The sequence below is a fragment of the Polypterus senegalus genome, chromosome 6 (genome assembly GCF_016835505.1).
Source record: "Polypterus senegalus isolate Bchr_013 chromosome 6, ASM1683550v1, whole genome shotgun sequence".
NCBI classification, from domain to species: Eukaryota; Metazoa; Chordata; class Cladistia; order Polypteriformes; family Polypteridae; genus Polypterus; species Polypterus senegalus.
In genome coordinates, this window is record NC_053159.1 from 122,342,679 (window position 1) to 122,367,210 (window position 24,532).

Here is a 24,532-nt window from a genome sequence, read left to right on the forward strand (position 1 = left end):
TCACTTAGGTCAACCAAATTTTCTAGACAAGTATTAGGTACAAAACATAGATTACTATCAACTTTTGAGCTATTTCTGCTAACTGGAAGTGGCACATTTTCATGCAGCTGCAGAGTCTGATTTATTCAACTTTACTTTTATAATAATCATTCTATATGTTATTAATTTGATTTGATTTGTTGTTGATGGTTCTTTAATGTACATAATACAAAAATATAATCATTGTCTTGCAGTTTACTCCTCCAATATCCACCCCCATATCTGAACATACAAGAAAGTCTAGGGGAGACCACTCCCGATTTCCATTTTCGTGATCATTTGGCCTTTGGACAGATTTCACAGACATTTTAGAAAGTTTTTCCTTAATGCAAAGAACCATAGACACTTAGAGTTAATTACCAAGTAGTGTTGATGGAAAGTAGGATTTCTGGGACATTGAAATCTTCACTTGATGTTATTTTGTACAATCTTGGTGAATAGAATGAACAGGCTAGTTGGGCAGAATGGCCTGTTCCTGTCAACATTTGTCTACTGTTATAAAGTTCTTTCAGGAAAAAGTAGTTGCTGAGAGGGAGGCATCGCCCGGAGTAAATTCCAGAGCAGAGAAAAATGGTGCTGTGACTCAGGTGTAATAGATATGATGAGTGAAGGGATTCTACAAGAAAGAGAAAGAACATGAGAGACTCCTGTGGTGCAAGAGGCACCCAACAGTTAAAAATGAACTGGGCCAAGGGAATTCGTCTTTAGTGCAACTGGAGAAGCGGCTGTTTACTGGCTTTGAGGTCACAATTCACAGCCTCTCAGTGAGAAGATGTGAAAAGGGGAAGGGTGGGCCATTCAGCTGTAATACAAGTTTGCCAGTGGTGTGATGTAAACTTGCCAGCTTCTATTATAAGGTACAGCATCTTTGCTGGAAGGCCACACAGCCCGTTCAGACACATTTACTCTCTCTAAATAAACCAACAAGAAGTTGAATCTAGTTATGACTGCACTACACTGAGGCTGAGGTGCTATGCTTCTATAGGATTAAACTGAACAAACCACTGAAAAATAACCACCATACCAGTCTTTCTATCTGAGCAAGGGTGTTAGCAATCTTAAGTGCATATAACATCTTTTATACTAAACATTTCCCAAAATATCTTGTACAGTTTTCACAGATGCTAACCATTCATATAACTGGAACAGAGGAAAGCTAGTATCTACAGTATCTATCTAAGTGACTTTCTAGGGGTGCCATCAGGCATTAGTTGTGTGACTAAACCAATGATTGACTTGTCTCCAGCAATTGTACATTTACATTTACAGATGCTTTTATCCAAATCAACTTAGAAAAGAGGTAAACAACTGAGTAATATTAGGCTGGGGTTTGTTTGTTCAGCAAGTGTAATAGAACAGGTAATAAAAGTTGATTGCCACAAGTGAAAAGATGCAATATCTCATACATTTACAATCATAGATTACAATCAATAAAGCAATTAAACTAAAACAAATCAACCAAGAATAAAAAGTATTGCAGAGCAATTAGACAGATATTCACAGAACAGATGAGTCTTCAATTGCTTCTTAAATACATCGAGGGAGTCAACAATACAGATGGAGGTGAGCAGTCCATTCCACCAACTAGCAACTACACAGGAAAAACGTCAAGATTGAGATTTGATGCCACATAGAGGTGGCCCCACCAGATGGTGTTCCCCGGCAGACCTGAGTGGATGAGAAGAAGTATAGCACCTCACCAGTGTCTCCATATACTCAGTTGCTGACCCTTTGACTACTCCGCAGGCAAGCATCAGGGATTTGAACTTAATGCGTCCTGCTACAGGGAGCCAATGTAGCGACCTGAAGAGAGGAGTGGTATGTTCCAGTCTCGGCTGGTTAAATACAAGATGGGCAGTGCATTCTGGTCCATCTGCAGCAGCTTGATAGCACATGCACATACTCCTGCTAGATGCAAGTTGCAGTAGTCCAGATACGACAAGACCAAAGCTTACACCAGAAGTTGTGCTGCATACTCTGTCATTCTCCTAGGTGAGTGAAAGCGGCTGGTGTAACACCAGCCTCCAAATACTTCCAATTCATTTTGTCAGGTGGGAAGCATGATGTCTAGCACATGAAACTCTTTTCTCTATGCTGACCTTTGTGCCTTCCTGTTCTTTCTAAAGCTTTACAGCAGCCAGTGATTTGAACAAAGGCTGCATTGTGTCAGTCAGTGTCTCCCAGCTATCATTTGGCTAATACAAATGACAGGTGTTATGCTCACAGGTTTAATGCTGTTCTAAGCCTCCTTAAATAGGTGAGACGCTGTAAGACATGCAGATGTAATGTAAATAAATCTGTCTGTCGTAAGACTTTGTAAACATTTTATCAACCGTTAAACTGGAGCCATTATCAGCTCACTGGAGGGGGTTACAATCGCATTAATTCATTGCAGCTTGCAGTCCCCAGGGTCAAGAGCTGCATAAGCGCTCATCTCTTGAACATGAGTCTCCCAGCTTGCAGTTAATGGATTCCGTAACACGGTGAAGGGATTTACAGGTTGGCTTTCCAGATTGGGCTGTCTGCCAAGACTGATTCTACGGCAATAAAAAAACATACATATTAGGGGATCTCATGTGGAAAATTTATTCCACTGCTACAAAAGCCAAATGAATGGTAATTACTTTATGTGCAATGTAGTGGCAATCAAGCAAGATCAGATCACGCCTTTAAACATATTGTTGTATTTTAAGAGCTATTATTATTATGTTCTGCCAAAGCCGTATTGACATTACTTGTTTATAAAATCAGTCAGTCACTCAATCAATCAATAAGTAAATAACTGCAGCAGAATGAAGCTTTACATGATGACACTGAATAAGGACAAAAGATGTAGATTTAAGTATTTTTTCTTTACAGTCCACAATTTCACATTATAGGGCTTGTAGGCCACAAAATGTGACAGAGGGGACTGGGCGGTCTCTTGGTCTGGAACCCTACAGATTTTATTTTTTTCTCCAGCCTTTGGAGTTTTTTTTTGTTTTTTCTGTCCACCCTGGCCATCGGACCTTACTCTTATTCTATGTTAATTAATGTTGACTTATGTTTATTTTTTATTGTGTCTTCTATTTTTCTATTCATTTTGTAAAGCACTTTGAGCTACATTTTTTTATATGAATATGTGCTATATAAATAAATGTTTGATTGATTGATTGATTTTTCAAGCTTTATCAGGCTTATGCTTTGTTCAAAGAAAGTTACCAATACAACATGCAAAGAAACTCTACATTAGGAAATACAGTATAAGAATGAGAAGCAAGTACTAAAGGGATAAAGTGAAAGAGAGGCAGACTCAGAGTGTTCCCCATTGTGTTTCAGCCAATCATTTAATCTGTACTAATTGCACTTAGAACCATCGCAAAATTACTTTAAACATTACAGTACACAAGCAATTAGCAAAGGAGGCACCTGCAGTCAAAATGAGCCTCTTCAGAAAGACTAAAATAATATAAATAAATATAAAAAAATTTTAAACCTCCCCAAGGAAAGGCTGGTAAGGGGAAACTCATGGTCACCTAGGGATAAAACACCCATATAATGCCTTTGTCACTCAACAGTATGGCCTAGTAGCTAAAGCTGATGTAACATTAAACTTCTTCTCTGTGGTGGGGATGTTAACCTTGACAATAGAAGTTGTTGATCTCTTCAGGTTACATGACTAGAAATTGTAAGGCGCGTCAAATTCTGCAACTGAGAAATGACTGTACATAGCCTGAACTAGACAGAAAGATGTCTGAAAAGGAGAAGAGAAAACATTGTCAAAGAAGCACAAAGTAAGACAATCCTATCTATTGTCAAAAAAAGAGGCAAAACTGAAATTAGTCAAAAGTCAAAAAGAAAGAGTTCTTTTAAAGCCAGAAAATTTAAAGAAACGATAGAGTTTATATCCAATCTCAGATAAATTAGAAGAGCAATCTTTAAATAGTCGTGTCAATGACATCATCGTTACACCATCCTGATGAATTGCGAGAAACATTGCCTAGATTAAAAAAAAAAAGATGCGAAATCCACAAAGTAGCAGCACCATTGGCCATAAAAAATGGAGTTAAAAGGTGACATAAAAAAATTCACTGAAAAAAAAAAATTAACATTTTAATAAAGTCTTTTCACTGGGAAAGTTGCATAATGTGATAGGGCCTTAATCCGCTGGAATTAAACCACAAAGCTGTTAATTCTGTCTTCAACACTGATTGACTTTAATCAAATAACCGAATCTTTCAGTACTCTAAAAGAACACACAACCACTTACACCTGTACACTCTTAAAATACTGGTTCTTTAAATGGCATTTTATGGTTCTTTACTGGATTGTGTGGTTTCTTGTAGTACCATTGATTGACAAAACACCATTTAATTCTGAGAAAGGTTCATTGCATATGAAGTTGGTTCTTTGTGCTTTGAAAAACTTCATAAGATGTTCCAACAAATGAAATCTTTATTGTATGGTAGGCTAAGACTTAGGACACTGACAGATTAAGAAAAACTGGACTTATCCTGTGTTATTGTAAGCAAAAGTCCTTTTAAAGGCTTACAATAACACAGGATAAGTGTTGTATCTAAAGGCACTAAACTGGTGTTTCAAAAATGTGTTCACATCAATGTACGGTTATTTACTATGTTACATATGTAAAAAAAGAAAGGTTCTTTTTGGAAACATCATGAGGATGGGTCCTTTGGGAACCAAAATGGTTCCCCTTTGTCATCACTCAGAAGAACCACTTTGGTCCCTTTACTTTTAAGAGTGTATACTTCACGAGGAACTTGGTGTCCTGTTTTCTATTGCCATGTTAAAGATGCCAAGAAAAAGGAAGAGCGACAGCTCTCTTGGCCAGACTCCAACCATACCCCATTATAACAGATAAGACAGCAACATAAGGGGAAAATGAGACAAGTATGGAACACGCAACTCCTTTATAGAACAAATTAGGTGTTCTCAACTGGAGGATTTATGTGTAAAAAGCAGCTCATGCAATTGTAAATTATTAACGACATATGGTAAATATTCTAAAGAGCATAGTGCTTTCTCAGTTGTGATGTTGTCATATTCATATTAACCCTCCCTCTTCCTCCCAGTTTCACAATATATTCCAGGAGGAAGACACCTTCCACTCCTAACATGATCACTTTTGACAGTGCCAGGATATTGTCGTACTTAATAACAACTGCTAGAAACCAAGTTTGAGAACCAGTACTCCAGTATCACTGAATACAGAAATAGAATAATTTTCATCAAGGTCTACAAAGGTTACCTGATGTGACTGAATGCTTGCACCATGCCATGGTGCAGGGCTGTCCCCAAGTTCATGGTCATCTGAGGTAGTTTTTCAATAAGCCAAAGGGGGTATTGAACAGGATCCATGTTGACTGGTGGCAGAGGAATTACAGTGTCGCCAACTTTAACTTCACCTTGAAGGGAACAACAGGTAATAGTCAATGACAGGGAAATTAGGTGTCTTGCGACAAACAAGCCCCTGCTAACACCTACAATTCTCTGTGCTCTCAGACAACTACACTGGCCCTCCGTTGGCTGTTTACAAGTAATTAAAACTGAGGAAGCTCACAAAATATAAATAAATGTGTCTATTTATTTCTTCCTGCATTGGTGTTACCTGAAAAAAGTAGAACAAATGGTGTCCCCAGCTGTAATCTGATTGAGAAAAAGCTCTCTTAAGGGGTGACCCAGATTTACTTATTAAAGACCTGCACGCAAATAGTAATTGCAGGAAATTGGCTCTTGTGACCTCAGAAGCACAGCACTGACTGCAGCACTTAAAAAGCAGCCCAGTGTGTAAGCTACACCTTCATTTTATCAGCTAATTAGTCCAATGCACAGAGGAGGATTTTTAATTATCCAAACAAAGCAGTCATGTACTCTGAGCTTTTCAGCCTTTTCATCTTATCACTGCCAACTAAAGATTAAATGTATGTCATTATTTTTCCAGTTTGGACTGTGCCCAATGCAGAACTGCACAGATAAACTAGGATCCAATAAGTCCACCATCAGCAAGACAGACTGTCAATCAGATACAAGTTGATCACAGAGAAGCAGAAAACCCAAAACATAACACACCCCCTTAACAGCACTGATAGGATGTTCATAAGTACTTTCAATGCCCTGTACTGGAGTGCCTCTGCTGTCCTACGCAGTTAACAGGGGGAAAGGCATCAACGCTGGCCATTTCAAATTGCTCACTGAATGCCTCCAGGTCAAAATGACCTATGGGACAAACAGAGCGGGGAGTTATCCAACAGACTTGCTTTGAAAGGGAATCTATATTGCACATTATTTACCAGCTCAGGGAGAAATCTAGATTAAAGAGAATGACAGCAGTGCCTAGAGAAGAAAGTAAATGTCTCCTGTTAAAACTCATAAGGTGACCTCCTAATATCTGTACCTTGGGACTCCATGCACTGAAGAAATATTTCCTCAGCAAGAGCTTGAATATATTTAGTGTCCTCTGGCTCCGTAATATGCTGAGCATAGACCAAAGAGATGTTTTCAATGACTGAGTGAACATAGGTTTCTTCAGCACCCTTTTGGAAATTTCCTCCTCCAAGAAGAATATCAATACCCTAGAAAGAGGGGGAAAACCTGATTATTAGACAAGCACCAAGTTGTTCACAATTAATTGCTATTTTGACCTTTCATTAAGAAATGTCATAAGGTTGGAATGAAGTAGAATACTTGTGTGGCCTGTGCTTAGTGTGCAAGGAAATTCTGATTTAATTTTTCAGGGGGTACAAACGTTCATCTAGATGTTCACACCACCCACAAAATCCTAAGTGGTTACAGTAGTCTATATCTGGCATAAAGATGTTAGCACAGATAAACTAAATAGATATACGGGCGACTGGGGAATTCACAGTTTACTAACCGTTTTTTTTTAAATGGACCAGTGTCTCTCCCACGTTCTCTCACTTTCTCAATTATCACCTCTCAGTAATGAAAACTGTACGTCTGAAGGATTTCTCTTCCCATCTATCCATCCGTCCATCCATCCAACTTCTTCCGCTTATCCGAGGTCGAGTCGCAGGGGCAGCGGCTTGAGAAGAGAGGCCCAGACTTCCCCGGTCACTTCTTCTAGCTCTTCCGGTGAATCCCAAGGCATTCCCAGGCCAGCCGGGAGACATAGTCCCTCCAGCGTGTCCTGGGTCTTCCCTGAGGCCTCCTCCCGGTTGGATGTGCCCGGAACACCTCACCAGGGAGGCGTCCAGGAGGCATCCTGATCAGATCCCTGAGCCACCTCATCTGACTCCTCTTGATGTGGAGGAGCAGCAGCTCTACTCTGAGCCCCTCCCGGTTTCTCACCCTATCTTTAAGGGAAAGCCCAGACACCCTGCGGAGGAAACTCATTTCAGCCGCTTGTATTCGCGATCTAGTTCTTTCAGTCACTACCCATAACTCATGACCATAGGTGAGGGTAGGAACATAGACCGACTGGTAAATTGAGAGCTTTGCCTTACGGCTCAGCTCCTTTTTCACCACGACAGACCGATGCAGAGCCCGAATCACTATGGATGCTGCACCGATCCACCTGTCGATCTCATGTTCCATTTTTCCCTCACTCATGAACAAGACCCCAAGATACTTGAACTCCTCCACTTGGGGCAGGATCTCGCCTCCAACACTGAGAGGGCACTCCACCCTTTTCCGGCTGAGGACCATGGTCTCGGATTTGGAGGTGCTGATTCCCATCCCAGCCACTTCACACTCAGCTGCAAACCGATTCAGAGAGATGTTTCTCTTCCCTACCCATGTTATTTCACTACAGTGTTCTACACTAAAGTCCACTTTCCCAAGGGGTGCATGCTCTGGAAGTTGGTCATGAGGTACATGATTTGGAGGCATTGGCAGCAGATCCATAAAGTAAGAAGGTACAGTACACTGGAGATACATTTTTAATACAAAATGCATTATTCAGTATGTCCCCACACACAGCTGTGAAAAAGTTTAACCAGAAGGACTGATGCCACCACTGAATTGGCCCAAGTATTAGACCCTAAGCCTTTAAGAAATAATAGGAATGGTCCTAGTGGACTTTGCAGATAGGGTGGTCATCAGCTTACATGCAACAATCTGTAACTTAGCAAGACTTCCAGCCAATGGAATTTTTGTTTTACTGTTGTGGAGGATTGCCGGCTTTCCATGCCGGTCCGCACCCCCAGGCCGCCAGGAGGAGCTCTCCCGACAGCAGAATCGTGCCCCAAGGTCCAGCAGGGCCTTATGGACCTTGTAGTATTTTTACACAACCCTGCTGGATACCTTGGGGGCCACCAGGAGTCGCTGTGGGGGGGCTTATGGGCTCTTTTATGCCCTATGACCCGGGAGTACGTCATGGTCACGTGACAGGAAGGAACGACGTGCTCCCGGGTTAAAGAAAAGGACTGATTGCTCTGACCCGGAAGGAGTAAGGAACTATGGACTGTCGGGACAGGAATACCTCCGGGTCAGGGGCTATAAAAGGACGGTGCCTCAGTCCAGACAATGAGCTGAGTTGGGATGTAGGAGGGCGAAGTGTCTGGGCGAGGAGGAGAGGTTATTGTGTTTATAGTGTTGGTTAAAATATATGAGTAGTGTGGAAGGTGCTTGGTGCACTGTGAGTCGCAATAAAAAGTATTGGACTTTTACCCGTTATTTGGAGTCATCCCTGAGGGTTCAAGGGCGCTATATAGCGCCTTTTTCACACTGTCCAAATCTACAATGTGACATGGAGAACATGATGCACGTGGCATGTTATTTGGGGACATGTACTACTAGCTTAGTCACCTATTTCCTTATGTACCTTTTTACATTATTGTTTTCCTTTTTTCTTTGTCACCTACAGTTCGGTTAACTACACATCCAGGGTTGTTTAGTTATTCTCTTCAGACATGTTGGTTAAGCTATGCCATGTGTATTATATAAATATTCTTGAGAGAAGTATAGCAAGTGATAAACTTGGCTTACTGTACTCATTTAGTTTTGGCATCCTAAAGCCTCATACCTTTTCTGAGCTGTGCCTTTTGAGCTTGACAACTATGATAGGCTGTGTGTATTAGGAAAATGGTGATGAGGGAAATCTGTTTGGATAAAATGCAAAGTGTCTTTCTTACACCACTTTGTGCAATGAGCAACTTTTCAGAAGTGATGGTAATCATTAGTGCAGATATCTTGCCCTCTTCAATAAATAAAGTTACACTAAAAATAGTGAGGCAGAAACTAAATGCATGAATGTACAGTATATTAATTAGTATTTTAGTCTGAGGAACAATCTCTGCTTTCCATGTTGTTTGAAAGCAACTCTCCAGATTCTGTTTGATGGTAAAGGATTCATTTTCCTATAGTTCTTGAGGTTGTTGGTAATACTGTTATCTGTTTGAGACTCCAGACCATCCTGAACATTTTCAAAGATTCACAGTCGTTGATAAGCAGCATTTGTACCTACTGTAGTATCAGGTCAGAAATCTAAAACCCCTTATACATGCACAATAAAGCTCTCTTACTTGTCCTGTAGTTCACAGTATACAGTGTTGTGTTGATGGCCTTCCTATTCACTGTCAGCCATTGCCCTTTGTAGCACTCAGTAATTGATTTATCCCTTTTCATTCTGATGGTGTTTAAAGGGTCACTCCAAACATGGATCTCTTTATTTTTCCAGCTGATATAAACTGATTAGCATTATTTTTTCCAAGTTACTGTGTTTGTCTCCTGGGCTGTTAAGCAGTGTGGATTGTTAATTTCTGCACTGCCAACAAATATTTCTAGCTGAAATGAAACATTAATTAAACACAAAATTAACTTAGTCAAGCTCCTCACTTGTACAGTATCTCACAATCAAATAAATGCTTTTTGTCTTCTCCATGAGCTTTCATGCTCAGGAGAATTGGGCCATCAGTGAATAATCAGTCCTTCAGCTGTGTTGCTCAGCAGTTTTGCTTGTAGGGGTATTATGTTTTGCCATATTTATGTATATAAAGTAAAATAATTTTGAGTCAAACGTAGGAGCTTAGCAAATACATTCAGTGGGCATTTCCATAATTTACGTGATGTGGTAGCATGGTCTGGAGCTTATTTCAGTTCCGAATCACAGCAGCCTATTGTTGTGCCATAAGAATTAAAGCAAGAACCAGGCATGAAGAGGTAACTAATCCACTGAAAAGTATATTCACACACACATACAGGATCAATGTAAATACAGTCATCTGGAGATGTAAAGTAGCAGGACTAACTACGCCACGGCCGTGCCCACATTATACCCAAAATGTTTTCTCTTTAGTGTGTTCTTCACCTAACCTTGTGCTCATATGAAGAAATGTGAAGTCACGATGTTGCCAGATTCTGCGTTTATGCTAACCATCACTAAATCAAACAATAAAAAGTAACGGTTAAACAAATATGAAAAAAGGTAAAGTATTCAGGATGTTTGAATTATACATGCAAAATACATAAACATTGTTATGAATCTACTCCAAAGATATGTATTTTCTTCAACATAAAGACAAACATGTTTATTGTCAAAGCTGATCAGTTATCTGTATGTAAGCATATATTTACATAGAAGGTACATAAAATAAACTACTTCAGGTGAGAGGTCTCTCGCTGCTAAGATACGGATGGCAGGCAGAAACCTTAGTATGCAAAAATTTAAAAAAAAAGTGAGCAAGTTATATTTACAAATACAATAATGTAATAATAAACTCTATGTATAGAAAAAATGCATCATTTGTATTAAAAAAATGTGTGATTCTTTTGCTTGTTTCCTTTTTTAAATGCTAACATTTTGTCAGTATATTGACATCTCTTATTACCCGTATTGATTGTTTCAGAAGATGTGTTGCTTATTCTGATACTTAATGTTTCATTCAAGGTTATGCTCCATTTTACATGATCTCTTACCACTGCTGGAATCTTTGCTAGGGCTGTTAGGATTTTTGTGTCCTATTCCTTTTCTTTCAGTTATTTTTTCAGCATTTTGCCATTCCTGCTTAGTAAGTGTTTTACAGAAAAATCTGTTGTAAGAATTTAATGTTGTATTTCCTTTCCTGTGATACAGTAACAGCTCTGACACTGCAGAAATAGTGTGGTGCATGATACTGCTGGCTTTTAACTTGTCTTTGAAGGCATAATTACACCAATGCAATGTGAAAAAATAAAGGACTGGTCAGTCAAAGACAAAATAAAATGTGTGTTGAGATAAATATGACTTTGCTCCATGAGAGAGCCAATGAGCTTGCATGCTTTGCATTGCCCTGTGTTTGGTAAAATGGACAAAAAGATGACTGGAGGAAATGCTGTGTGTGAGTTTAGCTACTGTCTGTCTAACCTTGGTTATAATACTATATGCACTCCAATATCATTTGAAGAATGCTTAAGAGAGGACAGACCAAGGGCAGAAGACAGCAACACAGATGCAGAACTGAAGATTCTCCTCAGTTCCAAGCCTGAAACCAAGAAACACAAATCTGACAAAAGCTCATGGCCATCAGTCTAAGGAGAAAATAAAGGTAACAAAGAGATGGAGGGAAACATATCATAGAGAAATTGAAGGAAAATCAGTAAGAGACCAATGTGATCTAAAAGTCATGTGGCAACATTTCCCGTGTTGAGTCAAATTAAGCGAAAGGCTCCACACCTGGTGGTGCCCTTCCGTCAATTCCTTTAAGTTTCAACTTTGTAACCATACTCCCCCCTGAACCCAAAGACTTTGGTTACCCGTTTGGCTGCCCGGCGGGTCATGGGAATGACGGTGCCGGATCGTCAGTCGGCATCGTTTATGGTCGGAACTATGACAGTATGTGACCGTCTTCGAACCTCTGACTTTCATTCTTGATTAATGAAAATATTCTTGGCAAATGCTTTCGCTCTCGGTCGAATTGTTGGCGGGTGTGGCTCTGTTGTTCTTGTGCCATGGTCGGCCGCTTAATGAATTGTTGGTGGGCGGGGCTCTCTCTTGCGTGTGTCTTGCTTGCCATGAACTTAGTGAATTCTTTGAGTTGCTGGGCGTGGCTCTGTGAGTAGTCGTCATATCCCATGGTCTTAGAGTTGGTGGCCGTGGCTCTGTGTTGTCGGAGGGCGTGGCTCTGTGAGTTGTCGTCGTATCCTATGGTCTTAGCGTTGGTGGGCGGGTCTTTGTGAGTTGGCGGGAGTGGCTCTGGCTTGCATGCGTCTTGCTTACCATGTCTTGTATGCGTCTTGCTTGCCATGGACTTAGTGAATTATATATATATATGATTTCTTGCCTATGCACCTCTGATCTTGGAGCTAAAGTTACTATGCCCCACACACTCACCTCGCAGATGGCGTCTCAACCCGCTTCTATTATCAGACGAGTATTGTATAGAATTTATATCCAAACAAATCAGTTTCTTCCTAGAGATAAATGCATCCTCAGAGATTTCTGCAGGAACACTCTGGGAAACTCCTAAGGCCTTCTTAAGAGGACAGATTATCTCATATCTTTCCCACTGAAATAAATTAGAAACCAAGAAAGTAGCAGAGCTAAAAAGCAAAATTAGTACAATAGATGAAGAACATGCCAGGCTTTCAAGCGAGGCTCTACATAGGAAAAGGCAGGCTCTGCATTCAGAACTAAACCTCTTGACAACTAAAGAAACTGAACAACTAATTTATAAATCCAGACATCATTACTATGAACACGGAGAGAAAGCTAATAAGCTTTTAGCTCAACAAATTCACAAGCAAGAAGTCCGCAATGCAACCCCAGTAATCAACAACACGAACGTCGACAAAATCATCGACCACAAAAATATAATTCACGCATTTAGAGACTACTATAAATCCTTATATTCTACTGAGTTTGAAGAAGACAATACACAATCTAATACATTTCTGGATACATTACAGATACCACAAATAGACACTTTTAGTGCGGAGGAACTCGATAAACCTCTGGCGTCATCAGAATTACTAGATGCTATAAAGTCACTCAAGGCGGAAAGCAGCAGGCCCTGATGGCTACCCTGCAGAATTTTATAAGAAATTCTCCGCTCAGCTAGCTCCCCTCCTATTAGCAACATTTACAGAAGCCAGAGACAATCAAACTCTTCCTCAAACTTTTCGCCAAGCAATAATCACCTTTTTTCCTAAACAAAATAAGGACTTATTACAATGTGCATCATACAGACCAATTTCACTTTTGAATAATGACGTTAAAATACTCTCAAAAATCATAGCTAGAAGGATGGAGAAAGTGCTCCCTTTGGTAATATCACAAGATCAAACTGGATTTATCAAGGGTCAACACTTATCTTCAAATCTTCAACTCCTGTTTAATGTAATATACTCACCAACTAAATCAAACACCCCAGAAATATTATTATCATTGGATGCAGAAAAAGCATTTGACATGATTGAATGGAAATACCTTTTTACTACATTGGAGAAATTTGGGTTTGGCCTGAACATTTGTGCATGGATCAAACTACTGTATACCAATCCAGAAGCTTCAATTTGTATCAACAACATTTGTTAAGACTACTTAACTTAAGACTGCCCCTTGTCACCGCTACTGTTTGCAATCGCCATTGAACCACTGGCAATACACTGTCGAAATGCTGATCAGATAAAGGGGATTATCAGAGAAGGACTGGAACAGAAAATTTCTCTATATGCAGATGATATGGTACTGTATATATCAGACCCAGAAAATTCTGTGCCTGCAGTCTTAGCAGCACTCACAGAATTTCAAAAGATCTCTGGTCTCAGAATTAATCTGAATAAAAGTGTACTCTTTCCAGTGAATTCTCAAGCATATAATATTAGATTAGACACCCTACCTTTTATCATTGCAGAACAGTTTAAATACCTAGGGGTAAACATCACAAGTAAACATAAAGCTCTTTATCAACAAAATTTGTCTGCATGAAAAAAATTAAGCAAGACTTGCATAGATGGTCAACCCTTTTTCTCACTCTAGCTGGAAGAATTAACACTGTTAAGATGAATATTCTTCCTAAGCTCCTTTTTATTTCAAAACATTCCAATATACATCAATAAATCATTTTTTAAGCAATTAGATTCAACAATAACCTCATTTATTTGGAACTCAAAACATCCACGTATCCAAAGAGTGACCCTACAAAGACAAAAGGCAGAAGGTGGCATGGCTCTACCTAACTTCCAGTTTTATTACTGGGCAGCAAACATACAAGCTATAAAAACCTGGACACAAATAGATGAACATACACAGGCTTGGTCCGCAATAGAAGTAAAATCCTGCAGTACTTCTTTATATTCCCTGCTCTGTGCCCCAATAAATGCAAGTTATCAGCAATATACTAATAACCCAATTGTGCTTCACTCACTCAGAATATGGAACCAATGTAGAAAGCATTTTAAGATGGAGAAGCTTTTATCTGTGGCACCTCTGCAAGAGAACCACCTCTTTCAACCTTCACAAACATATGCAGTTTTAATATCTGGAAAAATTTGGGATTAACTTGCTTAGAGATCTTTATATAGACAACATCTTTGCATCCTATGAACAATTACATTCCAAATTTAACATTCCAGCTACACATTTCTTGCACTATCTTCAAATCAGGAACTTTGTTAAACAGAACCTTTCCGATTTTCCTCATCTTGCACCCTCATCCATGCTGGAAAAAATATTGCTCAATTTCAAGGACTCAGACACCATCTCTGCAATATATAAAATTATTTTACAGTCCATCTCTTTCAAAGATCCAAGAGGACACTGGGAAAAAGATCTCTGAATTAATATATCAGAAAAGGAGTGGAAAATAGCAATGCAGAGAATTCACTTGAGCTCCATATGTGCAAAGCATACAATTATTCAACTCAAAATTATATATCAAGCACATCTGTCTTGCCTAAAACTCTCCAAAATGTTTCCAGGGCAAGATCCAACCTGTGAACGCTGCAATCAAGTCCCAGCCTCACTGGGTCACATGTTTTGGGCCTGCACCAAATTAACATCATTCTGGACCAAAATTTTTAATTACCTTTCAGACAGCCTTGGTCTCACAATCCCTCCTAACCCATTAACAGCTGTGTTTAGGGTTCTTCTTCTAGATGGGTTTGAAGCAGAGAAGGACAAACAAACTGTGATTGCATTCACTACACTTTTGGCACGCAGACTTATTTTGCTAAACTGTAAGAATCCTAACTCTCCTCTTTTAAATCAGTGGAAAACCGATGTTTTATACTACAGTATTTGAAATTGGAAAAAATCAAATACTCAGTTAGAGGATCTGTACAGACTTTTTTCAAAACATGGCAGGATCTAATCAGTAATATTTTAGAATAAGCTCTTAAAGTACAGATGAAGCAATTATTCCTGTATTTCTTTTTCTTCTCCATTCACCTCTCTTGGCTTATCAAATTCATCAATTTAGGTATGTTTACAAGCCTTAAGTTTTACTCCGTTGGCCATGCTCTCTCTCAGGGGTGGGGGTCAACTTGTTCTCAATCCTACTTTTTGTAAAAATTGATTGATTTGTATAGAATGATTGCAATAAAATTAATAAAATTTAAAAAAAAAAAAAAGAAAAACTTTTCTTTTTCCAACATGTTGATATTGTGGTCTGCAGGGGGTGCACCAGCTCCTCAAACCTGACACAGATAGACATGAAGCACAGGTCCAGCACAACAAACGGCTTTATGATTCCCAAATCATTCCTCACAGCACATTCACAGGAAAAAGCACAAGAATAAAACAGCACATAACAAAGCTTCATCTGCTCCCTCCTAACTCTGGCTCCTGGAACAGTGGCGGCTGGATCTTTTTTATGTTACGTCTTGGAGTACTTCCAGTGCCAGTGGTCCATTAGAGTGGTCCGGAAGCACTGGATGGAAGGATGGAACCTCGTAACGGTACCCATGGAACCCAACAGGGCTGTACTGAACTCCAATTCCCATGGAGCCCTGTGGGAATCCACTGTGCTCTAGCAACCCAGGTAGGCTGCCATCTAGTGCCCCAGGGGAGGTAATGTCCTATGCATGTTTTCACCCCTGGTCCTTGCAGTATAAGGGCGTCCCAGCCAAGTAAGGGCCCTGGCCATCCGCCACAACAAAAATTCCATCCATCCATCTATTTTCCAACCCGCTGAATCTGAACACAGGGTCATGGGGGTCTGCTGGAGCCAATCCCAGCCAACACAGGGCACAAGGCAGGAACCGATCTCGGGCAGGGTGCCAACCCACCGCAGGACACACACAAACACACCCACACACCAAGCACACATTAGGGCCAATGTAGAATCGCCAATCCACCTAACCTGCATGTCTTTGGACTGTGGGAGGAAACCGGAGTGCCCAAAAGAAACCCACACAGACATGGGGAGAACATGCAAACTCCACACAGGGAGAACCCGGGAAGCGAACCCAGGTCTCCTAACTGCGAGGCAGCAGCGCTACCTTGGAAAAAATGTGTGCAAAATTTCAAGGGTTTTTGTAGTTCTGTATGTAGTGCAGTAGCTACAGACTGGATGATGGCTAAATCACAAAGTTCTATGTGACGCAAGGTTTATTTTTTTTAAGGTGCAAGCCTGTGTCTTTTAAAAAATACAACTACTAATTTAAACCAACAATCAATGCAACACTAGTACAAAAACTTGTATTTGTACAAGGTCTGATAGATTCGTACATGCCTTGAATTTATGGACTAAACATTAAATTCCTTATAAACTGACATACACATATCTGTTGGTAATGTGCATATTTGACAGATCATTCACATTTTTCACACCACAAGCACATTTTGCAACATTCTTGGTTGATGTTAATTTTGCAGTTCACCAATTCTTTACTATCAAAAATGATTTGAGTTTGACAACAATGTCTACAAATAGGGAAAAATGTGACAAGAGACTAACCTGTTGCAGAAGTAAGGGACTCACAGCATACACCTGGCTCAACCCAGGGACTGGCAGAAACGGCAGAGCACCTATGATGCCATGATAAATGCACACAGCAAAGCACAGGGTGTGTGTTAATGCAGGGAGCTGGTGAACCTTCATCCATGTTTCATGTTCCACCTGACTTAAAGCAGAAACAAGAGCTGGAGAGATAAAAAAAAGATAGTAGTTGAGATAACAACTCAAGTCAATGTTATTCGTTTCTGCTTCTTTTTTTATCACACATTTTAGAATGCAAAACACTGGACAAAGCATTAAGGAAGTAAAAAATGAACTGAAGTAAAAAGGACGCCCACATTAGGTGATTTAATTCTCATGTGTCATCAGCAGAAGGGAATGAAATTAACTTAAATATTTTAGTTGTGCAGAAAAAAATAACATTATAACAATGCTGAAGTTGTCATGAATATAATTACACATCAGTCATCATGTTAGGAGCCTAAAGTGAATGAACTGAAGATTAAATTGGGTCAAGTGTACGATCTGAGCAACTGAGCTAACAGAGAAACCAACCAAGCAAGTTGACATAAAAGACAGATGGACAAGAAAGAACAATCAAGAATGCAGACAAAGCGAAGGTGACAGGAGCACACAACTGACCAAGTAAAACAGGCAAGAAAGAAAGATTGGTCAATTCATGATGACAGGTGGAAAAGAACGATCGAGCCAAAGTAGCAAGAATAGAAGACAGATTAAACAAACACGAAAGCAGATGGAAAAGCAAGGTGGCAGCCTAAATGAAAAAGACTCATTATGTTGTAAACAAATAAACTGGATAAGAGACATTACTATAAGTGAACAGAATTCAAGTAGAAGTGAAGGAAATTCAGAAAAACAGGGTATGTCCTGAAGCATAACTAGAATATGAAAGGAACTGAAAGGTATAACCACCTAATCAACCCTAGACCAAACAGTAAGACACTTCCACGTATCATTCAACAATTCAGTTTAATTTAGTTGTGTATACTCTTGTATAGTGCTCTTCAGTACGTTCAGGCACAGACAACTTACACGGCAGAATAAACAGAGAGAAAATGACACTGCAAAAAGTCACAAGTTGGCTAAACACATCATATTAAACACTGAAAGTGAGATTTATCCTCCATGGTATGATCACTGCTGTATAACCTCATCACCTTAATCAGAGTGAAATTAAATGTCTACTGTCTTTTACATTCTGCCTTTTTTTATTTCGCTGTATTGGACTGTTTTAGATATTTCCTTATATTTTCGGCATCAATTACTGAGAGCTGTGATGTTATCAGAGGCTTATCTCTGCATTTACCTCCATTGATTTTGTGCATGTTACTGTTGTGCACATGTGTATCTCACTGTGCGACTTCAAGGCGACTTCAAAGTCAATTTGAGTTTTTTATGTATACATTGTTCAATGAAATTCTTACTTACATGTCTTCTGAACAGGTGACAGAAATAAAATTGCAAAAATAAATACTGTACATCAATTAAATGAAACAAATAAATTATAAATATATATATATATATATATATATATATATATATATATATATATATATATATATATATATATATATATATATATATATATATATATATATATATATATATATATATATATATATATATATATATATATATATACTGTGTATACACACAAACAATATATACTTGTGGTACATCTATCCATCTATCTATATATTGTGATGGACGGCGAGCAGCTCAACCCAGTCAGGATGCCCTGAGAAGGGAAAGATGGTGTAAGGCAGCAACTTTTGGCCACTGCCTCCCCCAAGACGCTAGATGGCAGCTCCCCAGGAGTATAGTAGTGCCCCAGATTACCGCAGGGCATCGTAGGACTTGGAGTTCAGTTTCACAGCCTTTTTGGGTGCCATGGTGTCCACCAGGGAGTCATACTTTCCCTATAGCCTGGAAATACTAATGGATCACGTGGACAGGAGCCACGAAGTACTTCCTGGCTGACTAAAGATTTGAGTTCTCCATCTGACCCAGAAGTGCTGGCAAGTCACATGGAAGGAAGAACAGAAGCACTATATAAAGGACTGCTGAAGACCCAGCAGGCGAGCCTGAGTCAGGAGGAGGTGGACAACTGCTGGGAGGTGTGGAGGAGAAGAATATTGTGCTTTATTGCTGAACGTATTGCGGCTGTGGTGCTTTGGAGGAAACTGTGTGGGAAGAAGAAATAATAAAATACTTCTTGGTGCTTTTAACCAGTGTCCAGAACGTCTGTCTGTTGGTTTTAAAAGGGGCAATAGTCACACCTAGCATCCATCTAGTTACAATATATGCTGCATTTTTATATGTAATGTTACACACATAAGCATGGGACAGACAACTTCAGGGCATGTTGTATTGTAATTACACTCCGGGTCAGGTTTTGGCGCTGTCACTTAATGTCTCTTCTCTTCCACAATCTGAAGAGCAAATGACTGACAGACAGAGCATCAATGACATCACTTCTGATTTCCTGCTTTCTCAATCTGCCTTTTCAACCTCTCAACCAAAAAAAACAACTCCACCATTATCTTGATTTCAGTCAATTCATTACTTGTGTCTGAAAAGATGTTTCCACAGTTTTTCCAAATCCTTCAGTTATATAAAGATCACCTTTGAGTGACAGGCATCATGCCACATATACATTTTGTAGTCCACTGTATAATTTATATACTCCAAATATAAAAGCATATTTCACATGTGGAAAGAATAAGTGCACTTCTACAATTATCTTAAATACCTAAAATATGAATCTGGTGCACCAGATCAGGTGCAAATAATTAGAACATCATTAATGATGATCTTAAAGGAATCTTTTCTGTAATCCTCAGAAATTTAGTTTTCTTTTGCTCTTTGCTGTTGAAGGGTTTGCGATCACCACATCAAGATTGAAAGAACTCTTTAAGGCCTTCAGAGAGAAGGACATAGATGCCAATGAGCCGGAGAAGGGATTTAATAAAGATCACCAACAACTGGAAATCAACAATTTTACCATCTGGAAGGGGCTAGAAAAGATTTCAAGCAACTGACAACTTGTCCTGGCCATGCCACCCCAGCAAGTTCACCCTAAGAGCAGAATGCAAGATGCTGGAAAGATGTTTCTAAAACCCCAGAATCTCATCACAGGACCTACAGTTATAAGTGCATGAGTCTACCATAAGAAAGAGCCTGTACAACTTAGATCGATCGTGTGCTAGGAGGAAACTTTTGCTGTGAAGATAGAACATCAGGGCATAAAGTTTACCCATGAACGCTAAGGCAAAGACCAGCATTTCTGGGACAATGTTTCCTGGACTGAAAAGACAAAGACAGCATTAGACCAGAAGAACTTGATACCAGCTATAAAGTATAGTGGTGAAAATGTTACAGTTTGGGACTGTTTTGGTGCATCAGGACCTGGACAGCTCACCGTCACAGAATTCACTATGAATTTTTCATTGTATCGAAGGGTGTCTAAGGATAATGTGAAACCATCTGTCTGAAGATTGAAGCTCAGCTGAAAGTGGACTTTACAACATGAAAATGACTCTAAACACTCCAGTAAATCCACCCAGGACTGGCTGAAAAGAAAGAACTAGAGGTTCCTGGAATGGGCAGATTCAAAAGTATGAAACTCGATGACTTGAATTCTATCGAGATGCAGTGTAAGGAGTTGAAATGGGCTGTGCACACAAGACACCCCAGTAACATCACACAGCTGAAACAATTCTGAATGGAGGAATGGGAAAAAAACATTCTCCCAGTGAATGTGAGAGACAGGTAGACAGTTGTAGCAAATGATTACTTAAGGCTGTTTCTTCCAAAGGGGGCAACAACAGCCATTCGTGCCAAGGGTCTTTTTACTGTCTCCATAGACAGAAATGGCATATCTGTTTATTTTGGTTGAATAAATTATTGCAAAGAAAAGCTGTTATTTTTTTTTTTCCAATTACATGAAGATCAAATTTTGATATGTCCACACATGTTAAAAAAGAAACCAACAGCAACCTTACAACTTGTGGGCAGACACTGTCCCTGAATCACCAAGGATCCGGTACTGTTTGCTAGAAGGAAGGAGTGCAGAATTGGCCGAAGTTTTTAATAACGCTGTTTGCTTTTCTAAGGCAGTGGATGTTGTACTGTATATGTACTATAACTGTGAGTGCAGCATGACCCTAATTTAATTAAACAAACTGAAGTGAATCAATAAGTTATTGGTGAGTGAGGGCATCGGAAACGGAGCATTTGGTATGGCAGAGCTGGTGCTGGGTGATCATCCTACATTTAGAAAAGATGCTGAAAGAATGGCAATTCAATTATATTTGGAGCTAAAATTGTCTTTGAAGATTGGTTTTGCCGTTTAAAGATTTTGTTACTTTAATGTTTTTGTTATTGATTCTCTGTGTTCTGGAAACACAATTTGCTTTTTGTATAATATATCAAGTTGTAATAAATTCATATTTACAGCTGCCTTTGCTAATTAGCCTTTAACATTCCGTAAAGTATGTGCTTGTAATATAATTACTCTTTACTTCTCTTAATAAATGGAAATTGATTAGCAGTTTGTGTGCTGCATAAATAAAATGCAGTGAAGGATATGCGGGAGTGAAGGATGTATTCACCTTTGAGTTGTGATCTCTCTGTGGATAACATTATCTGTCTAAATGACATCAAAGTAATTGACAAGATCCTTTACTCCATCTGCTTAGATGAATCAGGAGCTGGGCAAAAAGATGGCCACTCCAACTAACAGGCGCAAGACGCCATAGCTGCTCCAAAAAGAAGATGAGTCTGTAAGTGTTAGAAAAGAACAGCAAAAGGCAGAGAATGACAGAAGGTCCTCTGATAGTGCCCTAGTCAAGGGGGTCCAATGGCAGTGCTTTGCATTACAATAGTGTGTGTCTGGAATAGAGTTTGTGGAAAGGATAAGCCGTCTCTGCCACTGTGTGCTTGGTAATGTAACAGCCTATGGATTGTGACGCAGAAGAAGTACCAGGGGACCATAAAGTTACTGGTTTAAACCAAAAAACTGACCCACTATGTTAACTTGGGAAAATGTTAGAACCTGTAAGTGTTTCAATGATAAAACTATGAAACTTTTTTTTTAATTGTCATTGTCATTTTGGACAAAAGTGTCCCCAAAATAATTTTTAGAAAATAATGTTTGTTTTATTAAATAATAAAAACTGTAATGTTTTTTGATGCAAAAGACACTATTTAAAAGTACAGCATAGGGGAACAAGTTTTGGTGTGCTTGGCTGGTTTAAGTTGATATGAACTCTGTTCAACACATTTCTGTTTTTCTTTTGTGTATTTATTCTATTTCTCCAGGTGTTATTATTTTTAATCCTACTTTCATGATGTCCTTGTGCCATCATTTTGTTGTTCATTTTTCAAGCATGTGTGGCTATTTTGGATTTTGTAGTGTGGTCAAGGCTGTTCGAGTGTTAGTGATGCTGCACCATTGGTTTAGATGTTCACGGGACATGTGATATGTGATCACCATGAGCATGATACATAATGTCATCACCACATGCAATTTAAACTGATGCTATGCTAATCCTGGCATCCAAGATTTTAATATAAAAGCAAAACAATTCATGTGTGTGTTATTAGTGTTCTGCTGGCTTTATTGCTTAGACTTTTGCGTGATAAAGATGAAGAATTATGTTTAACGCTTTGTCCTGGACTATCCCATAGTATTGTGAGAGTGCTTAGTTTTAGACACAATTTTGTTTTTCATTTTTGGGCTTTGATATTTCTGGTATTTGATGGCCTCCTAGTTTGGGCCATTGCCAATATTTGGTTCCCTTCTCTGATACATTTCTAATGGCTTCTGTCCAAACATATACATCTTGCTTTCACACAACAGACATTATTCAATATGTCATCATTTGCATATATTTTCATAAGATAGCACACCACAGACAAAAAAATGAGTAAACTGCAAATATTTCCACTTACATAATGGCAGCAAAGCACCTGAACCTCTTTCATCCATTAGGTTGCTTAACTCAGGTCTCCTTAGTAAATGGCCAAAGCTTAAGATGTGCCACGACACCTGAAAAATAAATCAGTCAAAAGAAGATGGTAGAACATGCTTTAAAATATTTCAGTTCATCATATCCTACACTTATTAGTATGTCTGTCATTAATCAACACACACCACACATCCTCTACTGCTGACTCTTTTCAGTACAAGTGAAAAAAGCGATCTCCTAACAGAACTGGTCTTCACTTACATTATTTAAATATACCACAAATACCAAAGTCACATATTAACTATAGAATACGGTTATGAAGCACTATGGTACTTTGTAAACCATTAGGTTGGATGGTTCAGTATTTAAAGTTAGGCTTATCGTCTAAGATAGACAGAAATATCAGTTACAGTATAATGGTTACAAAATCCTTTCTTATGTGTGCTTCCAGTGAGGACTTCTTGACTGTTGGTGGGAATCGATTAGGTAGCTTGAGAAGAGTGGAGACCATTATTAGAAGGAGCAGTGAAAAAACACTTGTGTTAGTTCTAGAGAGCTAAAAAGGTAAATCTTCGGTAGGCTACTCGTATGCCTGTTATTTCCTATGGAATCTTCTCAACCTGGTTCAAAGAACATAAAGGTAATGAAGATGCACTGCTAATTATGTGGATTAAAATCAAATTCATGATCACGTTCAACAGAATGCAGTACTCACACAAACTTTCCAGTATGGCTTCCTCCATCATAAATTCTCAGTGCAATCAAGAAGAAGGGGGCCTCTACCAACTAACTGGCATTTATCACCATAGAGTTTGCACAGGCCGGCATTCCTCGACAATAATTTAAACAGCTTATAGAGTCCGTGCCCCGGCAATTCAGGATGTTCAGATGGTAGACTGGGGATCAAGTCACTTTTGGAAAGTGTGACTAATATTGTCTACCAAGAAAGATGTTTGAGAATCGATTCTGGTGAAGCCTGCTCAAAGGCATAGACAGCACAGCTTTTAACAGAGAAAAATTTCCAGCATTAATATATGCAACCCACGTGCAAAGTGTGCCAGGAGGTTAAGGAAGGTACCGAGTGACTTTTTATGTTTCCATTTTAGACACTCTGGCATACGAGTGTATTAAGAATTTCTTCAGATAAACATCTTAAATCTCATATGCTAAACTTGCTCCTGCTGAAGCCCACCTCAGAAAATACATGCTAATGAATGTCTACAAAGAGAAGAAAGAGGAAAGAGCCAACTTTACTTTATGAAGACCAGCAATCAACTGCTCAGGTAAGGCAGCTCCAGGTTCTGATGTGAGCCACACACAAAACTTCCTTTGTCCTTCACCACCTGGAGGGAAAAAAAAACACACATGTGCACTTAGAGTAAATAAAATCCTATGTTGTTCTTGTGCGCGATAGCCAAGAGCTCATTTTTTATGATACCATGATTGATCTTATGTCATCACAATGTTATGTTTCAATAAACAGTTGCAACTGAAAAACATTAATGGCACCGACAAACAAGTTTCTTCTGCTTCCTTTTTAGTAAAATTGGTAAAAGGTAAACAGCAGGTGAAGGCACCAGGTCTACATTCTCATTTTCTAAAGGTAACCACATAAAACAAAGAAAACATTTACAGGCAGGCCAAGATATACCCATGTCCCACTAA

The 24,532-nt window shown here is 39.2% G+C and overlaps 1 protein-coding gene across 1 annotated transcript in view; it reads right to left on the minus strand.

The window, feature by feature from the left end:
* Positions 1-24,532, minus strand: part of LOC120531521 (dynein beta chain, ciliary-like) — a 285,809-nt gene that overhangs the window by 75,151 nt on the left and 186,126 nt on the right. The window contains exons 33-37 of the mRNA XM_039756997.1: positions 24,122-24,210; positions 22,851-22,947; positions 16,875-17,059; positions 6,434-6,611; positions 5,288-5,444 (exon numbers count right to left, since the gene is read on the minus strand). Coding sequence (XP_039612931.1) covers positions 5,288-5,444; positions 6,434-6,611; positions 16,875-17,059; positions 22,851-22,947; positions 24,122-24,210 — 706 coding nt within the window. The remainder of the gene's footprint in view (positions 1-5,287; positions 5,445-6,433; positions 6,612-16,874; positions 17,060-22,850; positions 22,948-24,121; positions 24,211-24,532) is intronic.